The sequence below is a fragment of the Onychostoma macrolepis genome, chromosome 08 (genome assembly GCF_012432095.1).
Source record: "Onychostoma macrolepis isolate SWU-2019 chromosome 08, ASM1243209v1, whole genome shotgun sequence".
Classification (NCBI taxonomy): Eukaryota; Metazoa; Chordata; class Actinopteri; order Cypriniformes; family Cyprinidae; genus Onychostoma; species Onychostoma macrolepis.
In genome coordinates, this window is record NC_081162.1 from 12,365,593 (window position 1) to 12,391,684 (window position 26,092).

The following is a 26,092-nucleotide window of genomic DNA, read 5'->3' on the forward strand; positions in this document are numbered from 1 at the left end:
CAACCCTTTTACATCTAAACACAGTTTGGCCTATAGTTAGGCCAAAATAACCATTTTAAGTGAACAGGCATTCAGAGCGTTTAAAATTAGTTACTTTTATGCTAGGCTATGTTTATATGAGATAAGTTATATATCTAATAGTTCTCAAAACAAAAAGCATGGGATGTGTGCCCTTAATACAATAAAAACAAAAATAATGGGACTCAAAAATACATCCTATTTGTGGAAAGTGCCTCATAGAAAACCACAGAGTCAAAGAGTTACACTGCTTAAAACTTTTCACAGAGAATACAAAATATGCAGCCAAAATACACGGCATGAGTAGCAATGCATGCATGTGCTAGATTTATGAAATCTTGCAGACTAACTTTCATTAACATGCTCGCCCGGTTCCCAGGTAGAAATCAACTAACAAATCAGTTGTCTGTGGGTATTTGTGCATGTAGAAGTTTGTGTTGCAGTGCAGATGCTGAGTGAGTGAAGAAAATAATCAGCAAGTGCTCCCAGTCTCAGAGCAAACCATTAAGAACTGTATTGAAAATTATTTGAATTAAAGAAGCACACAGGACGTAGAATTGTAATTCAAATTTGGATTTATGAAGTAGAATTAAAATGGAAGTGCAGTGCAGACATTAGTTACATCTTACATAATACACACTGGTCTAAATTTAATCAATAATGTTTACCTTATGGACCATGGTGAAAGAACATTTGTTTACTCCGACTCAATATATAAATATACCATATAATCAACAGATTCAAATGTTTCAATATTTATTTTATAATGCTATCTTGCAAAATGTAATGGACATTTTGTGGGTCTGTATGGCAAAAATAAAATAGTTTTTAATTTCTGTGTTAATTGTTGAGGGTATTGAATTCAATTAAGATAAATGTCTCTAACCCGTTTTACTGTTCTAATTTTGGGAATACTAATTTATTTATTTTGTACAAAAAACAAAAACAAAAAAAAACTTCCAATTCAGCATCCTGTGACCAATTCCAACTCATGAACTGAAAAGGAGATTTTTAGAATTCACAATTTTTACATTTCTAAGACTGAAAAAAAAAAAAAAAAAAAAAAAGTGATATTCATTTTTGATGCTCTTTAATATGTTTACATTATCATTACAGTCATTACAATATGAAACATAGTCAGTCCTGAGCTGCTACAGGTCCACAATAATGTCAAGTCCTTAAAGAAGCAAAAATACGTACTTTGTATTTCATCATTTTTTTGAAGCAGCAAATAAATAATTAGAATCCATCATTCAGAGTGTATTAATTATCAGGAAACCTCTGCGAGTTCAACACAGTGGGCTGTTTGTAGGTACAGAGCTGATTTAACGTGAAGTGGCGAGGATGGATCCTTCCCAGCCGTAATGTCAAATACGGCATTCCTGCACGCAAGGCCCTTATTATTCCCAGAGAGCGGTGACTCTGGATGCCTCAGTCCCGGATGTCTGTGAGAACTAGTGAGTTCCATAGGCTGGTTGTCTAATACAGAGTTTTCCGTAGTAACAGGTCTGTGTGTGTGGCCGAGTTCGGCACTTTCACAGCTGCTGGTGGTGCTGCTCTGTTCGATGTAGAGGTCTCGCGCCAAACCGTTGACTTTAATCCGGAGTGAATCCGCCACACTCGTTCGGGCTGAGGTACGGGTGCTCCCGTTGCAAGAAAGAGGCTCTTGTCTACTCAAAATATGATAGCGTACGATCTTTCTAAAAGTGTATCTAAATTCACGTATGCGGTAAGCATAAATGAACGGGTTCACAACTGAGTTTGCGTGCGAGAGAATTATAGCCAGGTACATGATCAGAACCGGCGGCCGTTTACACGTCGGACAAAACAGAGTGAAACAGTTGATGATGTGCAGCGGCAACCAGCAAACCGCGAACAGACCGACGATAATTGCCAGAGATTTTGCGGCGTGGATCTCTTTCTGCAGGGTGGAGCGAGACTTGAGCTCGCAGGATATGGCTTTGGACTCAATGCATTTAAGTTGGTGGCGCGCAGCCATGAAGATCCGCAGGTAAATGGCCAGCATGAGGAGCAAAGGCAGCAGCACGCAGGCGAAGAAGTTGAAATAAACCATGTAGTCCATGACCACCACATCCTCGAACAAACACGCCATCATACCGGGTGGACAGGTGCCGTTGAGGGCCTCTTTTAAGTGGTCTTTATGCCAGCCTAACATGGGCGTTAGACCGATGATTACCGACAGAGCCCAGCAGATCCCTATGATGCCTCTGGCACGCTGCCCGGTTACTAGGCTGTTGTATCTGGAAGAGAGAGAGAGAATCATGTTTTTCAAATTCCCCAACCATAAGTGTTTGTTCCAGTTTGTCTAGACTGAACATCTAAAAGGTCCAAAGTACTAACAAAAGTAAGCAAATGACAGCATGGCTATAAACTTAGACATAAAAGTGCGTTCACGTCATGCTGGAATTATGTAATTATGAGTTTCCAATAAGTAATAATCTTTTGTGTCTGTCAAACTGTGTCTCATAATTTCTCACAATTGCCATGTTATTTAATGTAATTGTGACTAGCTCTTATAATTGGCTTTTTATATCTCACAACGTGATTTTATTTCTTGTAATTGCGACTAGTTCTCTTAACTGTGACCCTTTATATCTCAGAATTATGACTTTATACAACTTTATATATCTCACAATGTAACTATTTCTATATTGTGAATTTATTTTACCCAATTGCAATTTTATTCATTTTAATTGCGACTAGTTCTCACAATTGTCCTTATATCTTACAATTGTAATTTCATTTCTTGCAAATTTATTTGCAACTAGTTCTCACATTACTGAATTTATGTTCTTACAATTAAATTTTTTCTCATAAACTACGACTAGTTCTCACAATTCTGGCTTTGAATCTCCCAGTTACGATTTTATAATTCACAACTGCATCTAGCTTTCATAATTGAGACTATATAATTGCAAAATTGCAACTTACATCTCAATTGTGACTTCTTATCTCACAGTGTAACTTATATGCATCTCATAATTGCATAAGTCTTAAACGGGGTTCTATTTACTTGACCATTATGATGGCATTTAAAAACAGTTTGTACACTAGTGGGTTTCTTTATTTCTTTCACAAATAGAAAATAATACTAATATAACTCAAAGTAAAATCTTGTAATTATGGTAATTTGGATATGTGAACATTAGAACAACCCTGATGCAACCACAGTGCTAATGATCCTAGCATCCATTCACAGTATTTCCAGCAAATTCTCCCATTGGAGTAATTAGGAAGAAAGAATGTGCTCAGAAATGTCAGTGTTTGGAACAGAAATCTATTTTGAGAGTCTCCTTTCGGGCCAGTGTGGGAGAACAGCTGAGTTCCTTGGCCTCTATTTGTCTCATTCTCCAGATGTGGAAGTTCAGTGAGCCACACAGAGAAAACATCTCCGTCCCCCACCCAAAACCTGCTGACAGGACGTGGACGCACACGCAGTCTATCACACATCTCATAGAAACCAGCTGAACTGACCATTCCAAAACACAAGAGATACTATTTTCCCAACATTACCTCAATCTCCATTAGCATGTTAGCTGCTCATTGTGAACAGTGCTAATTGGCTCATCATGAAGTGTAAAGAGTTTATGGAACAAAACTGATAAAAGACTTATGACTGACAAAAAAAAAAAAAACAGAAGTGGTTGCTTGCTAAGGAAATCTGTGCAAACTATTAGCAAAAACATTCCAGAGTAAATCAGATTTATGAGAGGTTATGCTCAAAGACAGCCTCAAAATCAAGAGTTTAGGCCTTGCTATGTTCTTAAATCATATTCATCCCAAAATAGCCAAGAATCTTGTTGGAAAGACACAGTGTGTCACATTACTGGGACATACGGTGTTAAAAAAAATAAATTAAAAAAAAGGCATGGTTTATCCCGACAAATGGGAACAGTGCCATGTGTGGTTAATTCTTGAAAAGACCAGCTTAAACCAGCATGAATCCAGGCTGGCTGGTTTCCTTGTTGGGAAAAAAAAAAAAAAAAAAAACATTTTAAGCCAGTCTAACTTAATTTACTGGTCTAATATGATTTCCCAGCCTGGTCTTTGGGGTTTTGATACTTTTTCAGCTAGACCATCTGAAGACCTGAACAGTGAACACTTAAACCAGAATGAATCTCCATGGTTTCCTTGCTGAAAAAAACAAACAAACAAACATTTTAAGCCAGCCTAAGTTAATTTGCTGGACTTAGCTGGTTTTAGAGGGGTTTTGGTCACTTTTCAGATAGGCCTGCTTAAGACCAGCTTAAACCAGTAAAATTAGATTTTAAGTGTGCACATTCAGTGGGATTATGCTGGTCTAGCTGGCTTGATGTTTCAAAAAATGCTGGTCAACCAGAAAGCAGAATCTGGTTCAGATAGTTAAGGAGTTTGGTGGGGACTTTAGCATCCAAAACATAAGTTGAAAAAAGTAGTAGTCTTCAAAACCGTTTCTCTTTAATGCCAAAACTATTTAAAAGAGGTGAAGCATTATTCTACAAAATGTAATAATAAACATCTTCAACAAACATGCCTTTAAGAATCAGAGAAACAATCTCCCTGAATTTTGATTAATGTACAGATACATGTTTTGACAGCAACACCCTTCACCAGTGTTGTAGTCTAGTTTTTTGTAGTGGGCATACTGTTATTTTTCCCTCCCTCACCCATCCCAAAGTGACACCCCATAAGCACCACTCATTAATGTGTACACTACAGTATGCATCTACATGCAACAGACAGCATTCTGAAAGACTGCTTATGTGATATCATCATGCCAATTTATTATAACACAAGACAGCTAATGACATTTACAGCTGGGGAGACTGGACTGATTTTCTACTGTGTTACTCATCTAACTCAGCCAGTTAAGAGCTATATTTTTCTTGAATATGGTCCCTGGAGCACAGGTTTTATCAGCTGGCAATTTTCAATGCATATTTAAGAGTGCCTGTTTTTAAATTCCCTAGCCTGACCTTCAGTCCACAAGACTGGCCAGGAGTTCTCATATCTCTCATCATCTGAAACAAGGAGATATAGACATTAAGTTTAACTGCTGTACACAGACACCCACGTGTTATCTCTCCCCTTCTCCTGCATTCATTGATCCGCGCACTAATGTTACTGAAGTTATTAGCCTGAGAAACCGTGTGAAAGATGCTTGGGACAGTTGACTGATCTGTCACTGCTCCCGGGCCGTATAGGGTTTGCGGGGCCCAGGTGCAAGTTGTACCTGTGGGCCCTGTTTGAAATGGTTTAATATGTCTGTTCTATATATTTATTTGTGCTATTTAAACAATGTTTACGTTTTTTAGGTGTCCAGGTACACTGTATAATTTACGGTACAAAACCGGCAGCTGTGGTTGCTGGAATTCTACCGTAAAAAATACGGTAACAACATTTTAGGATTTACGGGGTTTAACTTAAATTTACATTTAAATACCGTAATTTCATTAACTGATATAATGTTAATATACCAACCTATTGAAGTACTGAAATCTGTTTTGTACCTTTGAAATACACTGATAACCACCAAATGCAGGTGGTGATGAGAAAGTCACATGATGAACCAAAGCCCATCACAAGCAGATTTTACATAATAACATATATAGAAGGTGCATAGTGTCATTCACACAAACACTAAACACCATCATGGTGAGACTCATTAAACTGAAATATGCAGTAAACATTAATTTAACAACATTAGATGTAACATACAACCTTAATAAACATAACTGATAAGAAAAAACAGTTATTTCAAAGAAAAAAACATCCAATTCAAACAAAATTTTAAATGCAACGCAGGGAATTCTGGGAAGGTCAGTTGACGGTTTTTCCCTGTACATTTTTTAGGAACTTACTGTTAACCATTTAACAGGTTTTTACTGTAGCATTTTCACAGTTTTTTACAGTTAAAATCACGGTCATTTTTTACAGTGTACAGAAACCGAATAATCAAATATAAAATAGCATTGCATAGTCTTCACTGTATAAATTAAATATAGATTAATTCTTGTTAAGCTACATAGTAGTTCAGTAAAGAGCTGAGTGATTTTCTCCGATTTAATTTCTTGGATTAACATTAAGGACACCGACAGCTAGTAAATTAGGCGTGATCACTTTAAGAGACAATACATCCAATATGATACACAAACTATTTTTTTCTCAACTGTTTAAGTTTGCTTAAGTTTACGTTTGCTCTCCATTATGTGCACACTGCCCGCGAGATCTCTTGAGTTTTTCCACATCATGTGTTTGAATGTTTATAAACTCTTTTGAATGTTTAAATGGGCAAGGCATAAAAACGCGTGCAAATAATAAGCTTTCATGGCGACGCACAGCAGTGGCGCATTATTAGGATGGCCTCAGCCAGTCAGTTGAAATAAAAGTTGCGCAGTAGCACTGGTCATCAACAGAAACAAGAAATCAGTGCTTTGAACGCAACACAGACTGGGTGAATTTATGAATGAACGTGTGAAAGTTCTGTCACGAAGATGTTGTTACGTATTCTCACGCTTTTTTAAGTGGGTATACGGAAATCCTTGACCTTGGCTAGTGGGTATACACCATATACCTGCGTATCACGTAGACTACACCACTGCCCTTCACTCACCTTAGCGGGATCTTGATAGCAATGTAGCGGTCGATGGCAATGGCCAGAAGACTAAATATGGAGCTCTGGGTCAGCACTAGGACAAAGCAGGCGATGAACAGACAACCGTAGAAATTGGCACAGAAACCAGTGCTGATCACGATGGAAAAGGGAATGGCCAGCACACCCACTGCGATGTCCGCCACGGCTAACGAAACAACAAAGAAGTTGGTAATGCTCTGGAGGTTGCTGTTGAGGCCCACTGCCCAGCAGACCAACACGTTGCCCAGGATCGAGAGCAGGGCAATCAGCAGCTCCAGAATCATGTACAACACGTTGAAGACATTGTTCAGCATGGTGAGCTTGCTGGGGAGAAAGGACGATACCTCGCCTCAAAGTCCATAGCTGCAGCTCCAAGCATCAGCCACCTCACGAGGCCTAGTGTCAGCCTTACCAGAAGACCAAGGATCAAGTGTTACCTGGTTAAAAACGTTCCCGATTGTTGAATCGCCAATGAAAAATAAAAACTTGGCAAATATTTTAAAAGTATCTACAGACATTTCTCCTCAGATTTTTTAGAGAGATTCGTTATTAAATAAAATGAATGAAAGTTTTCAAATCCATTACGACCCCATGTCATGGCGTTAGATGTGATGGTCCAGTCTTTGTTCCACGTGTTGTTTGCCCGTCTTTCTATAACATTTTGTATTCCACTGCATTCCCTGGAAAAAGAAGAAAGGAAATAATGTTATCAACTGGGAAGCAAGCCTCTTAAGAGAAGGACTGAATAAAAACAGATAAAGTAATAATTTTAGCATTTTAGACGGAAAAAGAAAATTGTGTAGAAACAATTTTCACTCAAAAATTTATTTCATAACTACTTACAAAGAAATGGCAAGTAACACATTGAATTAAACATGAAGCAGACTTAAATAGCCTTTACTTGTAAAACATTCCAAGATTATGTTATATTTATAACTTTGAAAATTCTTTTTTTTTTTTTTTTTTTATGTGTACATGACTGAGAAATGCTTCATGCTCTAATCGTAAAGCATTTCATGATTGATGACAATAAGGTTGATGTTTGATCTGAGGAAAGAAAGAGATTAGTCAACCATTTTAAGAGTTATTGTTGACACTGACAGCAGGGTTTTAAGTAAACAATACAGAGTGCACAGAAGCACAACGTGGAACATAACAGCAAAATTATTAGCTGAAATTAATTATTATTATCTAGCTTCTCTAGACGCAAAGCCATTTCTTGTGAACACAAATGGCAAGCTAATATACTTTGAAAAACATACGTGAAAAAAAAGGAAACTTGAAGTGGATATTGTTTATCCACTTTACATTTACCAGACACAACAGTAGTGATGGCCTGAAGCTCTTTCCTTTTGTTTTAATGTTTATGGGAAGTTATTCTGAAGCCCTTGAGTGAAACCCTGGAGTGTTCCCACACTGCTGCAGAGACGCTCAACTGAGGTTATCCACCTCTGGAAGACATGAGAAAACAGCTGTTCTGCTACTTAATTTATTTATTTATTTATTGCTTTTTTAAAATATATATTTGCCCATTACAAATCAAAAGAATACAAACCTTTAAAACTGTAATTATTATTATTATTATTAATAGCATTTTTTATTAGAATTTATATACTATATATTGCTATTGGTAGACATTTACAGGTGATTGGAGGGATATTGTCATTCTAGATTGAATTCAATTAAAAAAGAAAAAGAAAACTGTGCACAAGATAAGTCATAAAAGTCATTTTGCTGTTTTTATGGAGGAGAAAGATTTTTATTTGATTTTTTTTATTTTTTTAATTATTATTATTATTGTTAGCGAACTTTTAGGAGTACATTATTATACAGGTGACCTCAAAGCTGATATACATGGACTAAAAACCACATGGGGTCTTTAACATGCAGTAAAGTGTTTGCAACACAATGTCCCCTGTGTTCAATCACAGTTTAATTTCTCAAAACAAGATTCAGCCTGGAAAAACAGAACAAAAATGAAAATAATGTGAATAGGTGACTGTCGTAAATAAGAATCGAAAGTGGGGGAGTTGAAAATGATTGTAGCAAACAGGTGAGAAAGCATATTAGACTAGTAGATCTTGACACCTAGCTTCAAAGCCATTGATGTGGATCTGTGAAAATTTAGGGGATGACAATGGGACAACAGAGAAACGGATCTCCACAACACCGGATGAACCCTTTGATCAGTTTCCCAAAGTACTCTTCTGGTTTCAGTGTTTTGTGTTTACAAGACGACAATGTTTAAGCTACTAGACAGATTGTGACAACCTGTGCCAACACCAGACTCAACAGTGGACCCTTGTGGATGGATGATGGAAAAAGATCATGCATTCATCCATCATTTAGCACAGTCCCAAACTATATCTGGCTCAGAATCCGGTTCATTCCTCATACTGCTGACATCCTTAACTAAATCAATCCCAAAATATCATGGTTTGATAGCAAACCAATTCAAACACTGCAGATGAAACAGCAGGGTTGGCTCAGAACAAACAGATGTACTTCAGCTGTGTGTGAATGATGGTTTTATAGCTGTATTACTCTCCTTTTACCTCGGCTGATTGATAGGCTCATAAAATGAAAAATGATAATAAAATGCTTCATTTTTCAGTTGAAAATCTGTTTTGATTCTCACATTCTATGATTTATTCGCTGTTACGAAGTTAAGGGCACAATGTGGCTCAAGACAGAAAAAAATAAAATCAAAACACTAACCTTTAAGACATAAAAAAAGCTACACTTTTCCCTCTCCAGTTCTCCAGCATATGCAAGAATTGTAAACCCCTTTAGGAATGTAAAAAAAAAAAAATCATCATAATTAAACGGGCTCCGTTTGGCTGAACCACTTAAATATTCATAAAACTACACAGGCATCTACAAAAAAAAAAAAGCTCTAAAAACACTAAACACATCTACACAGAAGATCCTTTATAAAGAGGCACACATCTATGGCAAGCTTGGAAAAGGTTTAACATTAATTAAACTAAATGGTATCTATAAATATGTATCAGTTTTCAAATACTGACTATAGCATTGGTTTTGATTTCACTAGTAGTCATGCATTACTTTATTTTATTATTACATTTTTTTAACGTTAGTCACTACCAACTATTCTATTGTTAAGAAATGTTTGAATTTTTGTCATTGTATTATTTGGGGAGCTGTTCAGATTTCAACAATTAACTATCCCAGTAATTAATCTAATGCAGGTTTACTAGTACTTATTTATTTCATTCTACTACTTATTTATCAGACCAGAATACAGTATCTAGCATATCAGATATACAGAAATATACAATGTCTAAAAAAAAAGTTAAATGATGGTTAACTTTTAACAATATCAAGTGCTGAATCAACACAAAGTTAACATTTAAAAGCGCAATGTAACACTGCATAGGGTGGACACATTGACACCTTTCTGGTGTTTGACGCTGTGTGTTAACTTTTGGGCGATTTTGCTGTGTACTTTAGGAAACAATGTGATGTGTAGTTCATTTACAAATTACACAGAAATATCTTGTCTAACAAGTTATAGTAAAACTGGAATAGATTCAAGTAGTGACTAGAAATAAAGTAGAGATATGTATGAATAAACACCTAATTAAATATGTCAGTCACTACTGAAATAAGTATTAGCATCTAAAGAATAGTTACTCCTGGTGAAATTTTTAAAAGATGACTAGAAAAAAAAAATACTAGTTTAAAAAGGTGTATAAGCTAGTGACAAAATAGATAGTGTTTTAAATGCTAAATTAGCTTGCCATACACGGCAGTTTCCCTGGCACTGCTGAAAACGTAAATTTAATATACAATATATAACTTAATAATACTGTATATTAATTGTCATTTTTAAAGGCCGTTTTTAAATCGCATCTGTAATCGGGGTCGTTCTTGTATTATTTGTTTTGAGGCTAATCTATTTTCATGCTTGTAGAACTGAACACTTTTAAAAACAATTTAACCTAAACTATTATTCGCTTCAGTATTAAAATTGTAGTAACACAAATTGTTTATTTCAAATATAGCCTAATAAAACAAATTCAATTTAATCGAAACCACGCGGGCTCTTTCTAAAAATTCTTAGTTAATGGTTTCAACTTACCATCAGAGTTGATAACCACTGGAATGACTGAATAAGAAAAACAAAATGAGCTGGGAATCCCATGAACAAAGACGAGAAGGCAACCCCTCGGAAAAAGAAATACAAAAACTTGGGAGTCCTCAGAAGTTCATGATTTGTGAACGATTCCGTCGTTCAGCGCGTTCAGCGTCAGCTGTGTGATTCGGTAAAGTCGAAGTCGCGCGCACTCTGATATCAGTAGTGAGAGCTGACAGACTATAGGACCCCTGTGAGAGCCAGAGACTGACCAATCCAGAGCCAGGGGCCAGCATTTCCACACTGGACGAGTGTTAGATACTGATACCGCTTCTTCCTGTGATCAAGTATCAGTGAAACAAACGAGCTGCGAGTGCCAGGTCTCTTCTGTGATTAAACTGAAAGCAAACTTACAAGACAGAATTCAGTACAAGTAGCCTACGATATTCAAATTAGCTTCCTGAATAATTTTGGATATTTTGTATTGACCATTTAATTGGTTTTTTTAAGATTTACCAATAATTTCATATTGACAAATGAAGGTACGAATGTAATTTTGTTTTCTTTCCTGTTCATGACCTGTCTTCTGGACAACTTGAGAGCAAGTCCCACAGTTAAGCCAGACATATTCAGGTCAATCTGGGTTCCATTCACATATGTGACTTAAAAAAACAAACAATCGTGGTACAGACAATAGGGCTCTGTGCAGGAAAGCAGGCCAGTCAATTGATCTAATTCAGGACAAAATGCAATTTTTTTTTTTTTTACTCTATGTAAAGACTGACTTCACATCTAATCCTAGAAATGTATTAATCGTGCTGCAAAACACCCAACCTTCACAACAACAAAGATAAAGAGCTAAACTCAAACACCCACCATCTCCTTTCCTCAGACCTTTTGCCGGTTTTAAATGACCTGTTAAATGTGTTTAGGACAAAGATTAGAAAAGCCTTCCAGCCAAATGGGAGGGCAACCACGATGCATTACATTACTTGAATTTCCAGTCCGGAAAGGGGCTGGGAATTAATTAAAACCTCATTTTTGTTATTTCTATATAATACAAGTTATTCACTGATTCATGGACCAATTAATCAATCTTTAAAAAGTGAAACCCAAAAAGGGATTTCCCTATGCTGCACAACTAAAATGCGAGAATTAAAATACGATAATGCAAAGAAAAATGTTTATACACCAGGTGATCGATTCATTTCCGGAGGAACAGCATATTGATTGCTCTTCACATTTATTTATAAAAAGGAAATCATTTTACCCTTTTTATTAAGATAATGTTCTCACAACAATAAAAAAAAAAACCTAAACAAAATGGCAGCATTCAAGAACAGAAAACTGGTGTAAATTAACAATCTAAAAGGCAACAGAGCTGTATTACATTCATATTAATGTGATGAAAGCTTGAAGCACGTTAAACAGACATACAGAATTGCAGGTCCAACTCAACATGTCTCTTGTTTAGTAAATTAAGCCGATATGCTGCTTATGAACAGAACATTTGGTCAGGATTTATTTGGGACAAATATAAAGATTAATTTGACTCTTACTTTTAATTATTATGCGATCGTGGTCCAAAGGTAAAGTAGCTCAGTAATGCAGTTTGGAATAATTCTTAAAACGCTTACCAGGGAAACTGCAGATTTTTCTTTCAGATGTTCGAGAGCTAAAAACGGCTGCTAAGCTACACACCCAGGAATTTGAATAGGAATTATTTCAAACAATGTGAAATACTTCCTGAGGAATGGAAATATTAAATACCCTATTAAAAGAATCAAAGAAAGAGACATACCTCACATTTTTTCAACACTCATGAAAAATGACTGTTTTATCATTACTGTTATTTATTTTCATGTCTTGAATTACCTTTAAAGTGTTATTTGCAGACAGGTGGGAAACGTCAAAGTCTTTCAAATTCATGAAAAGAGAATGATGCCTGAATTCAGCACAGCTGCAAAACAGGATATGTGTGACAATTGTGATTTTTGTCACTCAGGCAGAAACTCTTCCATATTAATGCACTGGAATGTAGCTTCATTTACATTTTGAATTAGTGCATGTAAAATGATTTTTGTGCTTTGCAAACAATAAAATGTGCGGGTATTGGTGAGCACTGCACATAACATATTATGAATCGCATATGATTATTCATCTTGATAAATATCAATACGACTTTCTTATCCTGAGAAAGAACATACTATTTGATTAGTACATAAGGAAGTTAGCTTACAAACAAAAAGATATCGTGACAGATTTCATTTTTGGTATACTATTTCAGACTAATACAATGGACAGTACATGCACATGTGCTGCTAATCTGAATATAGCGTTTACTACAGTATCATACTGATGGTGAGCAGCACTAATGTCATATGAAATGGCTCAACGGGTTACATAAGCTTATTGCTGACCTCCCTATTTAATATGTAGTATTTCAAGCCAAGATCCATCACAGTCGTAACAATGTGCCCAAAATGGGCAATCCTGTAAAAAAGTTTAACCACTGACTGTGTGCTATAGTGAATAACTCCTATTAGTGTACAATTCTCCTCTACTGAAGTGCTACTCCAATGAAGTGTTTCAATTAGGCACTGCTTTGAGCAATCCGCACGTCTCGTTCTTTTAAAACAAGTTCCACGGCTGTGTATTAAGGTGAAGAACTTGCTCCAAACGTCTGTCTGGAAGCAAGAACTCAGGGTGGCGAAAGGCACGGGGTCGCAAGCGGGTCCACGCTGTTCCTTAAGACTGATTTCAAATCCACAGTTTTAGATCATCCACACCAAGAATTAGTAACTAGATGTAGTCTGTAGTGTTAGAGTCACGCGACAGTGAGTTGAAGCATTATCAAGGCAAACTGATTCGGTTCCACTGTAGATGATTTTCTTTGATATATCGATGTCATATCAGCATATGCTAAGTGAACTGTCCTTGTGATGGGTTTAATATGACTTTGTGCTAGGATTAGGCTTAGATGATATGGTGGGAAGTTGCACTCAGGTTAGTTGGTGGAAATTTGTTGCATTGGTTTGACAATCTATAAAAGTACATGTGCTCAGGTCTCAAAATACTTGTAGATAGAGGTGACGTAAGTCATAACACTCTGCCAGTCCGGTCTTTCTGTATGGACCATGTCATTGATGTCCTGAAAGAGAAAAGAAAGGGAGAACGTGAGTGAACATTAAAGTGCGTTTGATGTACAGACAAACCAAAATTTATTCAGACACCTTCAACATTTCTCACATTATCACAGTTTATTCGCTATAGTTTAGAAAATGGTAATAAAATATGACAAGAACTCAAGAGTTAAACTGTATCAGAATAAATTCATCTTGATAATGTCAGATAACTTTGATAGAAAGGTATGTAATGGATTACAGTCAACCAAAAATTATTCAGCTGCTAAATTTAAGCAAACAATGAGATAATACCAATTACCAAGCAATGCTTCATTTTGTTCAGTCTGTGGTTTAAAAAGTTCGCTTTAGCTATATTATATATATATAAAAACTTAAGCAAAACATGGTCAGGTCAAAGTGTCTGAATAATTTTTGGTCCCAAATTATCATCAATTTTACTGGTTGTCCACTGTATGAAGAATTTTTGGGTATAATGTGTCACAGTTCACTTTATTTTGCTATCCTCACTTATATAAATGAAATATAGTGTCCTGCACCCACTAGTAAAAAAATATTTTTGGTTTGACTGCAAGTGTGTTGCATTATATCACTTATTAACTAAAATGTCTGTAATTTTAATACATTACTGTTCAAAATTTTTTTTTTTTTTTTTTTTTTTGAATGAATGAATGAATGAACACTTTTATTCAGCAAGGAATTCAGAAATTGATTCAAAGTTGATTTCTATTTCAAACAAATGCTTTCCTTTGAAGTCCTGAAAAAAGTCTGACATTTCAACACAGATGTTTCTTGAGCAGCAAATCAGCATATTACAAAGATTTCAGAAATATTGCGTGTGACTGAAATTTTAGAAATGATTTAAAAAATATATTACAATAGAAAACAGTCGTTTTAAATTGTAGTAATATTTTATAACTTTACAATTTATAATGTATTTTTGAAAAAAAAGAAAAGAAAAACTGCAGATGCAGCCTAGGTGAGCATAAGAGATATAAAAAAAATTTATTAATTAATTTAAAAAAAATGTAGAACTCAAGTGTATTACTAGTACACAAATGTCTATAAAAGAAAAAAGGCACTGATTATCTATCAAATTTTAGGCAAAATATAACATGAACAATTTATATTCTTCATGGAACAATCATTTTTTATATTTGATTTATATGTATGACTTTAGAAGCGCTCAGTATGTGCATGCTGAACTTAAGTAGTTCACAATAGAGAAGAAACAATTCTATACAGTACGCTATAAGTAAACACCGCTGGCTGATAATGAAGTGTTTCCAGCTTTTCACCTGCTGTCAGCTTACAGGATGGGAGTGGATGACAGAAATATTCCAACTTGAAGATTAATAGAGTGCCTCGGATCTCCATTAGGTCTTTGTGCACATTGCTCCAGTGCAAACCGGAGCTCCTGAACATGCCTATTTATGTGCAAACTACAGACTTACTGCATCAGCTGACCTGAATGAGCTGTTGTGATCAAGCTAATGCAAAACCTCTTACCAGAGTGGACTTGATTCCCACACTTTCCGCTGCTTGGAAGGCCAGGGTGAAATTTCGTCTCTGAAAACAGAAATAAATAGTTATGAGATTAGTGACAAATAAACCAAGATTAACCTAAAATGACAAAGGTCTGTTCTCTCAGGCTTGAAAACTCTTTTGGCCACTTTAATTGATTTTTGTTATTAATGCAATGATATTCAAGTGTCCAAATGGTTTTTGGGGCCACTGAATAAGTGCTATATGGCATGGTCATGATACTTGGTACTTGCCTTGTCCTGACTGTTGAGTTCTTGATAGGGAATATGAGCAGGCAGATATGTGTGAAGGACAGCGCAGAAGGCCAGACCATCATTCCAGCTGCTACTAAAGTTGGTAATGTCGATATTCTGCGTAACAAACAGACATGACAGACTTCATATAAGCCCCCTGGACTTTACCAATAACTAGAAATGAAGGATTATGAAAATAAAGCTGCAGTACATTTAAAACCAGATTGAGAAAGGGTTTCAATATGACACACCAGGTTTAAGTAGCTTCTTTCGTTTCTACATTAAATTTAATACAAAGCATCAAGCCACTTCTCTTCCGTTTTCCGTTCCACTTTGATAACCATCAGTTGTGATCACAGCTCATAGTCTCACATGTGAGTAAAGACTTGGTGGTTAACACAACCAAAAACATGAGGAAACACTCATGTTTACTCTACTTCTTAAATTATTCTTAAAGGACACCTATTATGCAAAATCCACTTTTACATGGTGTTTGGACTAGTGTTGTCAAAAGTACCGACTTTTTAAAACAAAGTGCAATTTGCAATTTTAAAAACGTCCATTTCCTGCTAACATTTGAGAGGATTCTTAAACACCGCTGATTGGCCATAGTGTTCACGAGCTCAACAGATATGACTGTGATTGGCTACAATGATTATTGATCGCGTCTATCAGCGGATCCCTAATATATCTGCCCATAGACAGATTTGCACTGACAGACGCGTCTTTCAAACTTTAAGAATCCGCTCAACAGCGCTCAAATGTTAGGGGGAAATGGACGTTTTTAAAATTGCAGTACCGACTGGTACAGAAGTCATACTTTTGACAACACTAGTTTGGACATAAATGTTTGTTGGCAGTGTGTGAACACAGCCACCCTACAATGATAAAAATCCACCTACTCCTCATTTTTTAATCCCCTTTAAACCAAATCAGTCTCACTTGGCCTGCCGTTTTGATTCTCAATGCAATATGACATCACATTGCATAGGGCCGGGCTACGGGGGTTGATTGACAGCACAGCATTGCCATAGTTTCCACCCTCAGTGGTTGTACTAAAGTCCCTTTCAAGGAAAGTCTGTTCACTCGGCGGCCATATTTGCAACACCTCCGGGCAGCTCAAACAAGACCAACTCCAATCTAAATTAATGGGGCAATCTATTTTAATTGATCAGCGTTCACTTGTGAGATTAGTTCACGCCGCATTGTCTGTTCGGTAGCACGGTTGCGTGGCTCGGTCCATTGAGTCGTGCCGATGACAGGTCAGTGCGGCGCGAGCTCTGTAGCATTACGCTCTTTCAGTGCATTTGGCTTCCCATATGTACGGCTGAACACCAGTTCTCTCGCTCTCAGTCATGTTGCTTTTACCGGCTGTTTATTGCTGTAGATATGCAATGCAAAGAGATGTATACGAGATGCCCTCTTCTGGAGACAGGGCGGGAATATGCAGCTCATTTGCATTTAAAGTGATACACACCAAGACAGCTTTTTTTAGACACACCCCAAAAATGACATTTTCCAGCTGTTATAATAAATGATCTGTAGGGTATTTTGAGCTGACTTCACAGACACATTCTGGGGACACCCAAGACCAATATTACATCTTGTAAAAAGGGGCATAATAGGTGCCCTTTAAAAAAACACTGTGTATTAGAAAACTACTGAGGATGATGTAACTTTAAAAATTAAGAAAAAAATCTAAAATTTCCATTCACAAATCAATAAAAGATTAACTGGAGACTTTATGTGGTGTAAGGAAAATGTAGCCATTTTCTAAATAAAAATGCCCCAATGATGCAAATTCTATGAGTTTGTTTTCAGAAGTGCTGCTGACGACTCTGTTTTACGTCAAGTGCCATTTAAAGTGCCAGAGAAATCCAGCGGACTTCCTGGTGAGGATCTTGATAAACAGTGACTATGACAACCACACAAGCTTTTCTGGAAGAGACAGACCTAGTTTAAAAAGTAGGAAAGAGTATTTCACTGAAATCTGACAAGTGGAAAAAAGATGGATAAACAGGTGTGACATGGGCCAGCATTACAGCTATTATTCTGTGGACAAAGATGACATCTGAAATTCAGCGAGAATAAAACTCAGTCCAGACAGTCCAAGCTATCAAAAAATCCAACATAAACTGACTGCAGCTACAATATAGTATGAGGACAGCCACTTCACCATTAGCTGATAAATATACTGTGTGTGTGTGTGTGTGTGTGTGTGTGTGTGTGTATATATATATATATATATAGAGAGAGAGAGAGAGAGAGAGAGAGAAAAAAAAATCTACAAATCTTAAAGGTAATCTAGCAATGTGCTTTTTACTGTATATATTAATTATATTAATTAATATACATTAACAGTTAAATATCATATTACATATAAGTATATAAGTAAATCTAAGTATATATTTTTAATATAAGTTTTTAAATAATAATATAACAAAATATAATAATATAATATAATATTCTGCTTCAATTTTAAATGTCATAATACAAACCTGATAACCCTCGGTTTTCTTCTGACACCACCTCAGCAGTGCATTTCTTTTAGAACCACCATATTCACGAGCCAAAGCTGACAGCGGGTCTTTTCGCTCCTCTCTACACAGAAAAACAAACCAAAAAAATGACTATGTTAGCAACTGTGCTATTATTAACTCAAAAGAAACATTCCAGCATTTTAGATTCATATCATGGAATAAGTGGTCAAGGGGTATGTTCATTGATGGCTGTGACATTTATATGAGAATCAAATAAAAATGTATATGATACAGCATGTGTGTGGGTTATAGTCAGTTGTAGGGCAGGTGCGTACCGAATGCGGCTGCGCGCTGTGGGGTTGACAGAGGCTGTGGGGGAAGAGGAAGAGGACAGGGAGAGAGAAGGTGCAGCAGAGCCCATGGCTATCAGAGAGGAAGCTGGGCCTCCATCAGGAGCACTGATATCCCTCTTCGCCTCTTCGCTGCTTCTTCGAGACACTAAACAGTGGAGAGAGAAAAAGTTTGATTATCTTTTGGGTAACAGTAGTCCTGTTATTTTGGTTTACATTAACAGAAAAATAATAAAATTCATCGTGTCTTAAAAAGACATTAAAATTCACGTGCATCAATTATGAAATGTAATGACTGATTAGATTTACTATAATAATGTATAAGTTATAAAAATCCAATGTGTTTCCTGCATGGATGCATTCTTTCTAGTTACATTATTGTCTTCAAATTATGAAAATAAGTACAAATAGGGCCAAAATATTTAAATTGAATCACACTATGACTAAATTTCAGATTTTACAATGCATTTGACCATTTATTAAAAAAATGTAATGTAACTGGATTGTTGTCAGAGCAAATGTTTGCACCGAATGTACACAATTGTCCATAAGTTTGGAGTCTGTAATGTTTTTCAAAGTAGTTTTTGTGGTTCACCGAGGCTGCATTTATTTGATCAAAATATTTTTTGATTTGATAAAATCTGTAATATTGTGAAATATTATTACAATTTAAAATAGGTGTTTCTATTTCTGTATATTTTTAAATGTATTTTATTCCTATGATGGCAAAGTTGAATTTTCAGCAGCCATTACTCCAGTCTTCAGTGTCACATGATCCTTCAGAAATCATTCTAATATGATGATCTCCTGCTCAAGAAACATTTCCTATTATTATCATGTTATTATTATTTTTAAAACAGCTGTGCGGCTTAATATATTTGTCATCGTTTGTGACATTATAAATGTGTTTACTTTCACTTTTGATCAACTTAATGCATTCTTGTTGGATAAAAGTTTTAATGTCTTTCAAAAAAAGTCTATTTATATGTATGAATAAAACCTTACAGCACTGATTAAATGAGTGCATTAGTTGAGTGTTTATTTTAAGCATACATAGCATCTATATTATTTGATTTTAAATAGTTCTAAGCTTCACCTGTGATGGTCTTTGATGTGTCCATGCTTGAGACTCTCTGAAGAGCTGAAGCGGGACGACTGCCGTTGGCTGCTCTTAGTAGATGCTCAGCTGCAGACAGAGAAAGAGAAAGAGAGAGATATAATATCATGATCAGGATTTCAATATCTGTTATCAGTTCATCTGGGAGCTAAATATGATTCCGGCAGTAATAGGAAAGAACACAATGAAAGAAAAGAATGAATGTTGCAGTCTACAAACACACAATGCTAACTTGACAAATTGACAATAAAATGTTATTGCACATTAAATCAATGACAATCAAATGCTATTACATTTATAATCAAAGAAATCAATCTATAAAAATGAAAGGAACATTAGAGGGGGGAAGAGACTAATGTTGACAGCCAGTGAGTCTCAATAGCTGTAAAGGTTCAGACAGGGCAAACGATCATCCTCGCACGAAAGCCATCCCGCCAATCAAAACACTGTCATTTCCACAAAGGTTGATAAGAGTTTCCAATAAGCAGCCGAACGTAAAAACAAGCATGACAAAATGGCTCTATGCCCTCTCTCGCACATTCACAAACACGCACTGGCTCCCTTTTCAGCATAATAATGGTGAAAATGAGTGGGGAGGGGGCACTGAAACCCGAGTATGTGTTCATACTTGGTGTATTTTCGCATGAGTTATCACATCTGAGGTCACCATGAGTTCAGTGTTGCTTTTGCGGGGTCATAAACTTCTGGTGTTGGGAAAGCAGCTGTCTTTTACTAAGAAACTACCTCCTAGATCCAAATCCCACAACATCCACCCCATTGCAACTTCTGAAATATCTGAGTGCTATGATTCACATTATGCGTTTTTGTTTTTGCAATGGGTTATTAAAAAAAAAAAAGCATGAAAAAGCAGTCATTTGTTCATTTACCAGGTCAGGGTGGAGCAGCACAACAAGAGCACCACACCTTTTGACTAACAAATTTCCAGTTTGTTGTGATTATTAGAAAATACCTTTTTCTATAATTTTATAGACATTGCACTCACAAAGAATAATTTTGAATGGATGAAATTTTTTAGAGCCGAGTATAAATAGAAAAACTTTTTTTTTTTAAATATAATATATATTAAAAAATATTTATAAATAAATAGAATTGATTATTTTTACATGGAAAAAACACATGGACTGGAAATCCCAATTTTACAACTTCCTTGACTGATCAAGTTTTTAGTAATAGCTTGACATATTAAATACTGGCAAGTTGGTCCTAGGTATCATTTCTTCATTATAATAATTACACATCTAATAATTATATATAATGTATTCGACATGACGTTACAAAGATTCATCCAAATAAATGGTCCGCAAGTTATTGCTACAATTCTTATAGCTATACTGCTTATAAGTTATTATCAAACATATTAGAATCACAATGAATATTTTTATTAACCCCTTTATAACAATTTTATTTTATCAACCACCATTCAATGACAAATATGTTGTACTCTTAATTAATAAATCAGATGTTATAAGCCGACAGGCATTTCCATCGGCTACTAAAAGGAAAATCTGGCATGACTTGAGTCAGTAAATCAAATCAATAAATAAAAAGGCAACAATCAGTGTATTGAAAAAACTGATAACTACAAATAACGACCATTTGAAAGACTGAAGGAGGAATGTTCTGGTGTTTGTTACCTGGCATGCTGATGTCCGTGTAACTGGGTCTTTTGTCTGTAAGGGAGGAGAGGGGCTTCGCAGCGGCCATAGAGCCAGTGATGGAGTGTCTCTGTAGATGATCAACATAAACATTATTTAAATCATCTTAATATATCAGTTTACATATTTTTTCATCTACTGGTCTGATCTGAAACAAAGATAACTTTAACTGAAACAGCAGAGTCACTTCAGGTGGGACAGGATTATAAAAAAGTCATAAGAAGAGAAATCTCTCATATAATCTACTACTGTGATAGATTCATATCTCCATTTCATTTAAGGGCTCCACATGGGCTTTTCTGCACTTGAAAAAAAAAAAAAACAAGAAGCTGTAATAAGACTTAGCACCTAATCCTTGTAAAAGGTCTCATTCCCTTCATGACTTCTCCTCGACAGGTTACACATTCACGGCTGGATAGTGGTCAGCTTCCGTTAAATCCCATTGCTCTTTTCCCCTAGAATGCTACTCGATTTCTACATCAATCAAAAGCAGCTACAGACTGCAGCTAGCCTCTCAGGAGGATATGACTTTAGATCTATTTCCTCTTTGTCTGCTGTCCTTACCTCCCCTTTCCTTACTTCAATAATGCCCTGACAATCACACTCTTATATATCCTCAGCGCTGAACATTTCTAAGGGTGTCACTTTGATATACGCAGTCAATTTCAAAAAACGTTTGCACCCATCAAGTGTTACACTGAGGTGAGAAATGAGGTTGGTATTGTTGTATTCGTGTTGGTAAATAAACTGTGCATGATTTCCAATATGAGCTGTAGTGCCTGAAGAACAGAATCCTACTTTTAAATTACATTTCACATTATATTACTAATGGTCAAAAAATTTACCTTTCTATGCACTAAATTAAGAATGTTCCTTTCATAAGCTAGAAAAATTTGTAACAGCAAATGAAACAAATCCCTTATTTGTGTTTTCAGTTAGTCCCCAGTTAGCTTAGCATAGCACACATTTGTTAAGAATGCTCATATTGATGAGCTAGAAAAGTTTACGATTACTGGCTAATATGTAAGAACAGCTCTTTTGTTGAGCTAGATGTGCAACATTTTTGGTTTGGAACTGAGGAATGGAAGACAGGATCTTGCATGAATAGAAACCAAAAACTCAGTTTCACATCCAGACAGTATAAGAAGTTATGGCTGCACTAGAAATAAAACGTAAAAGGAAACCAAACAATCCCACAATGGAAATTCCGCAGTTCTCATGAATGAGCCGATGCTGTGAGAAATGTCAAGAGGCCCACAGGAGGAGGAAATGATGCTATCTCTGAGGCTTCCGAGGTTCAAAAAGCAGGAAAAGAGCCAGAATGCTACTGTTTGACCTTAACAATGAAAATAAGTCGCTCTGCAGCACTTTGGAAGTATGTTATGTGTCATTTTGTGACTCTGAGATACCTGTATGGGTGAGACAGCAGCAGCAGGCGGGGTCTTCATGGGGCTGGGACTGAGAGGTGTGCGAGGTAAGGGGGCGCTTGTGGTTGTGCTTGCAGCGGCAGCAGCAGCGGCAGCAGCAGCAGCTGCAGTAGCATTAGCTCCAGGACCTGAGAACATCCAAAAAACAGATTAAATCAATCTTTTTAGACTGTTAAAGATGCCCCATACACATGAAATTGAAATAAAACCAGCAAATGGCGAGGTACCCTGTGAGGCACTGTCAAAGCTTTTGATGAGCGTTTTAACGGTGGGTGATGGCTCGGAGGACGTGGAGGGGCGTCGACTCAGTCCCATGCCCTGCCGGAGAGCAGCCAGGTCCCTCTCAACAGCATTCATGTAGTTATATACACGTCCACGCTCCTCGTCTTGCCTTTGAAACAGTACAGAGTCACACATTTTCGACATGGATACTCAAATGATTGTGTGACCCTCATCCGCTACATTAATATAATTAAAGGGACAGTTCACCCAAAAATGAAAATTCTGTCATTAATTACTCACCCTCATGTTGTTCCAAACCTGCAAGACACAAATTAAGATATTTTTGATTAATTCTGAGAGCTCTCTGACCCTCCCATAGACAGCAAGGATCCTAACACAATTAAGGTCCAGAAATGTAGTAAAGACATCGTTAAAATAATGTGACATCAGTGGTTCAACCGCAATTTAATGAAGCTACGAGAATACCTTTTGTGCGCAAAGAAAACAAAAATAACAACTTCATTCAACAATTCGTAAAAAAAAGTATCCAAGTACATACATTGTTTACATATGTGATACTCTCCAAAATGGCGCCAGGGTGACGCAGAGGAGACGACTTGCTGAATAGTCATTATTTTTGTTTTCTTTGCGCACAAAAGTATTCTCGAAGCTTTGTAAAATTACAGTTGAACCACGGATGTCACATGGATTATTTTAACAATGTCTTTACTACGTTTCTGGATCTTGATTGTGTGAGGATCCTTGCTGTCTATGGGAGGGTCAGAGAGCTCTGGGAATTCATCAAAAAAAAATCTTAATTTGTGTTCCGAAAATGAACGAAGGTCTTATGGGTTTGGAATGACATGAGGGTGAGTAATTAATGACAGAATTTTCATTTTGGGTGAACTATACCTTTAATTAAAACATAGGTGCTCTCAGATAATTCCTGTAAAAATATGCCACCAAGGCTAGCCCAAACAGTAAGATGTAAAATATGCTGTCTTCTAAGATAATGCACTAATAGTGTTTGTTGTAACAGAGCTTGCGATAGGAAGTTAAAAACAAGTGACTTCACCACCAAAAACAACAGTTCAAGTTTCGCTTGTCACTGAGCATCTCGGCAGCACAACACTATGCACTGGCTTTTAGCACTTACTTGCGGTTTTTAACTTCATCTAGTTCTTTGCTCAGCTTCTCGTTCTTTTCTTGGGCTTCTTGCAGGCGGCGGCGTAGGTCACCGATCTCCTCTTGAGCTTCTGACTTGATGTCATTAGCAATGACCACAGCAGTCTGCAGATCTGCCTGGAACTGACGCCACTCTGCCGACTCTTCCTGAACATACATAAATGCACAAGCACAGAGGTGCAGGTTTAGTAAAAATAATTATAGACATGCATTAACACATTTAAGACCACAGGGGATGATTCTAGAAGATGTTTTAAAAACTGGCAAACAACTTTACAACCATACAGACAAAGATCTGGACATTACTGGATTTAACCAATATTAATTAATAAACATAAAAAGTGATGTCCACCAAATGAATCCTTTAATAAGAAATTAAGTTTTTGCTGTGGTTTTATCCTAGCATTATACTTAAAATCTGAAGACATCCTTTCAAACTATATTTATCTGTGAAAGCCGGGTCCTCAGATGACTGCAAGCACTGCTGCCCCTGCCCTCACTCACCCTGAGTCTGCGGTGCAGTATCTTTATCTCTCTCTCCATGTCATGCTTCTGATCCTGAAGCTTTTTCATCGAATCTGCCAGGAAACCGGAAAGAGAGCGAGTGAGCATGTGAAATGAGGGCATACAGGGTTCACATGGGGGAATAATGAAAGAAATGCACTGTAGCAACATTTATTATGTAATAAAAACATAATGCATTTTTAACCTCATTCTAAATGCCACCACAAATGATAAGAGTTTACAAGTAAATGAAATGAATTTTGATGATATATGATATATGTGATCTGTAGCAGTCAAGTGATGTAAAAAAAAAAAAAAAAAAAAAAACATTATTCTATCACTGCTGCTTCATACTACTAACACAATAAGTAAACCACATTCTTTAACTACTGGCGCCACCATGTGGTGATATGAGGAAGACACACCAATTAGAGCCTCTCCTAGTGTTGAATATTCCATGTACCTGAACCTCCCACAACTAGATTCACAATATCTGATGCATCTTGCATAAAATTACCTAACAGACTGCCTGCAGGATGCACAGGTTTTTAATCACTAAAAGGTAGAAGTGTTTCAGCATGTAAAACAAAATAATTTGGTTGATTGTTGTACGTGTGATTTACGTGTGTAAGTGGATCAGTTTTCATACTGCAAGACTACGTTCAACAGTTCAGCACAAGATAAATTTGTTTAGGTCAGGGGCTCCCAATCCTGTTTCTGGAGATCTACCTTCCTGCAAAATTTAGCTCCAAACAAATGAAATACAAGCCAATCTTCATCTTCAGAAACACTTGATAATTACAAACGTGTATTACTGAACTCCGCAGGAAAGCAGACCTCCAGGAACAGGATTGGGCATCACTGGATTAAAGGGAAAGTGTTGAATAAAGTTGTTATTTTTGTTTACTTTGCACACAAAATGTATTCTCGTAGCTTCATAAAATTAAGGTTGAACCACTGATGTCACATAGACTGTTTTAATGATGTCCTTACTACCTTTCTGGGCCTTGAAAGATTCAGTTGCATTGCTGTCTATGCAGGGTCAGAGAGCACTCGGATTTCATCAAAAATGTCTTAATTTGTGTTCCGAAGTTGAACAGCGCTCTTACGGGCTTGGAACGATATGAGGGCGAGTAACTACTGACAGAATTTTTGGGTGAATTATCCCTTTAAGTGTATCATTAAGAAAAGGAAAATCTAAATCAGGATGCACAAATTAAACTCACTCTCTAGGTCGCTGATGATGAGGTTGTCATGAAGCTTGACGGCTCGGTGCTGCTCCACTTCATCCTCCAGCTCAAAGATGGTCTCCTTCATGTCTCCGATCTCCGTCTCTTTCTCCTGCAGGTCCTCACGTTGCTTCTCTATAGCCCTCTTCTGCTCGGCTAACTCTTTCTGCACCTCACTCTGGAAGTCCCTGTACTCAGCATCCAGCTGTACCACAAAAAGAGGAAACAAG

The 26,092-nt window shown here is 36.6% G+C and overlaps 2 protein-coding genes across 5 annotated transcripts in view; both read right to left on the reverse strand.

Annotated features, from left to right (window-relative positions):
• Positions 1-575: 575 nt before the first annotated feature.
• On the reverse strand, positions 576-6,972 carry adora2aa (adenosine A2a receptor a). The gene is made up of 2 exons (XM_058784570.1): positions 6,632-6,972; positions 576-2,279 (listed from the first exon to the last, which is right to left on the reverse strand). The coding sequence occupies exons 1-2, from the start codon at positions 6,964-6,966 to the stop codon at positions 1,289-1,291; spliced, it is 1,326 nt and encodes a 441-aa protein (XP_058640553.1). The 5' UTR covers positions 6,967-6,972; the 3' UTR covers positions 576-1,288.
• Positions 6,973-7,239: 267 nt separating this feature from the next.
• The window catches only part of specc1la (sperm antigen with calponin homology and coiled-coil domains 1-like a), a 32,475-nt gene continuing 13,622 nt past the window's right edge, over positions 7,240-26,092 (reverse strand). Inside the window, exons 6-18 of one of the 4 annotated variants that reach the window (XR_009272458.1) lie at positions 25,860-26,067; positions 24,634-24,707; positions 24,101-24,276; positions 22,950-23,113; positions 22,705-22,850; positions 21,275-21,365; positions 19,599-19,688; positions 18,488-18,650; positions 18,171-18,273; positions 15,673-15,789; positions 15,404-15,463; positions 12,627-13,902; positions 7,240-7,332 (exon numbers count right to left, since the gene is read on the reverse strand). Coding sequence is in view for 2 of the 4 variants with exons in the window: in XM_058784568.1 (XP_058640551.1) it covers positions 13,813-13,902; positions 15,404-15,463; positions 15,673-15,789; positions 18,171-18,273; positions 18,488-18,650; positions 19,599-19,688; positions 21,275-21,365; positions 22,705-22,850; positions 22,950-23,113; positions 24,101-24,276; positions 24,634-24,707; positions 25,860-26,067 (1,482 nt within the window). In the remaining 2 variants the exon portion in view is untranslated. Of the gene's footprint in view, positions 7,333-11,481; positions 13,903-15,192; positions 15,322-15,403; positions 15,464-15,672; positions 15,790-18,170; positions 18,274-18,487; positions 18,651-19,598; positions 19,689-21,274; positions 21,366-22,704; positions 22,851-22,949; positions 23,114-24,100; positions 24,277-24,633; positions 24,708-25,859; positions 26,068-26,092 lie in introns of those variants that run through there. The other 3 variants (XR_009272459.1, XM_058784568.1, XM_058784567.1) reach the window with 3 other exon arrangements.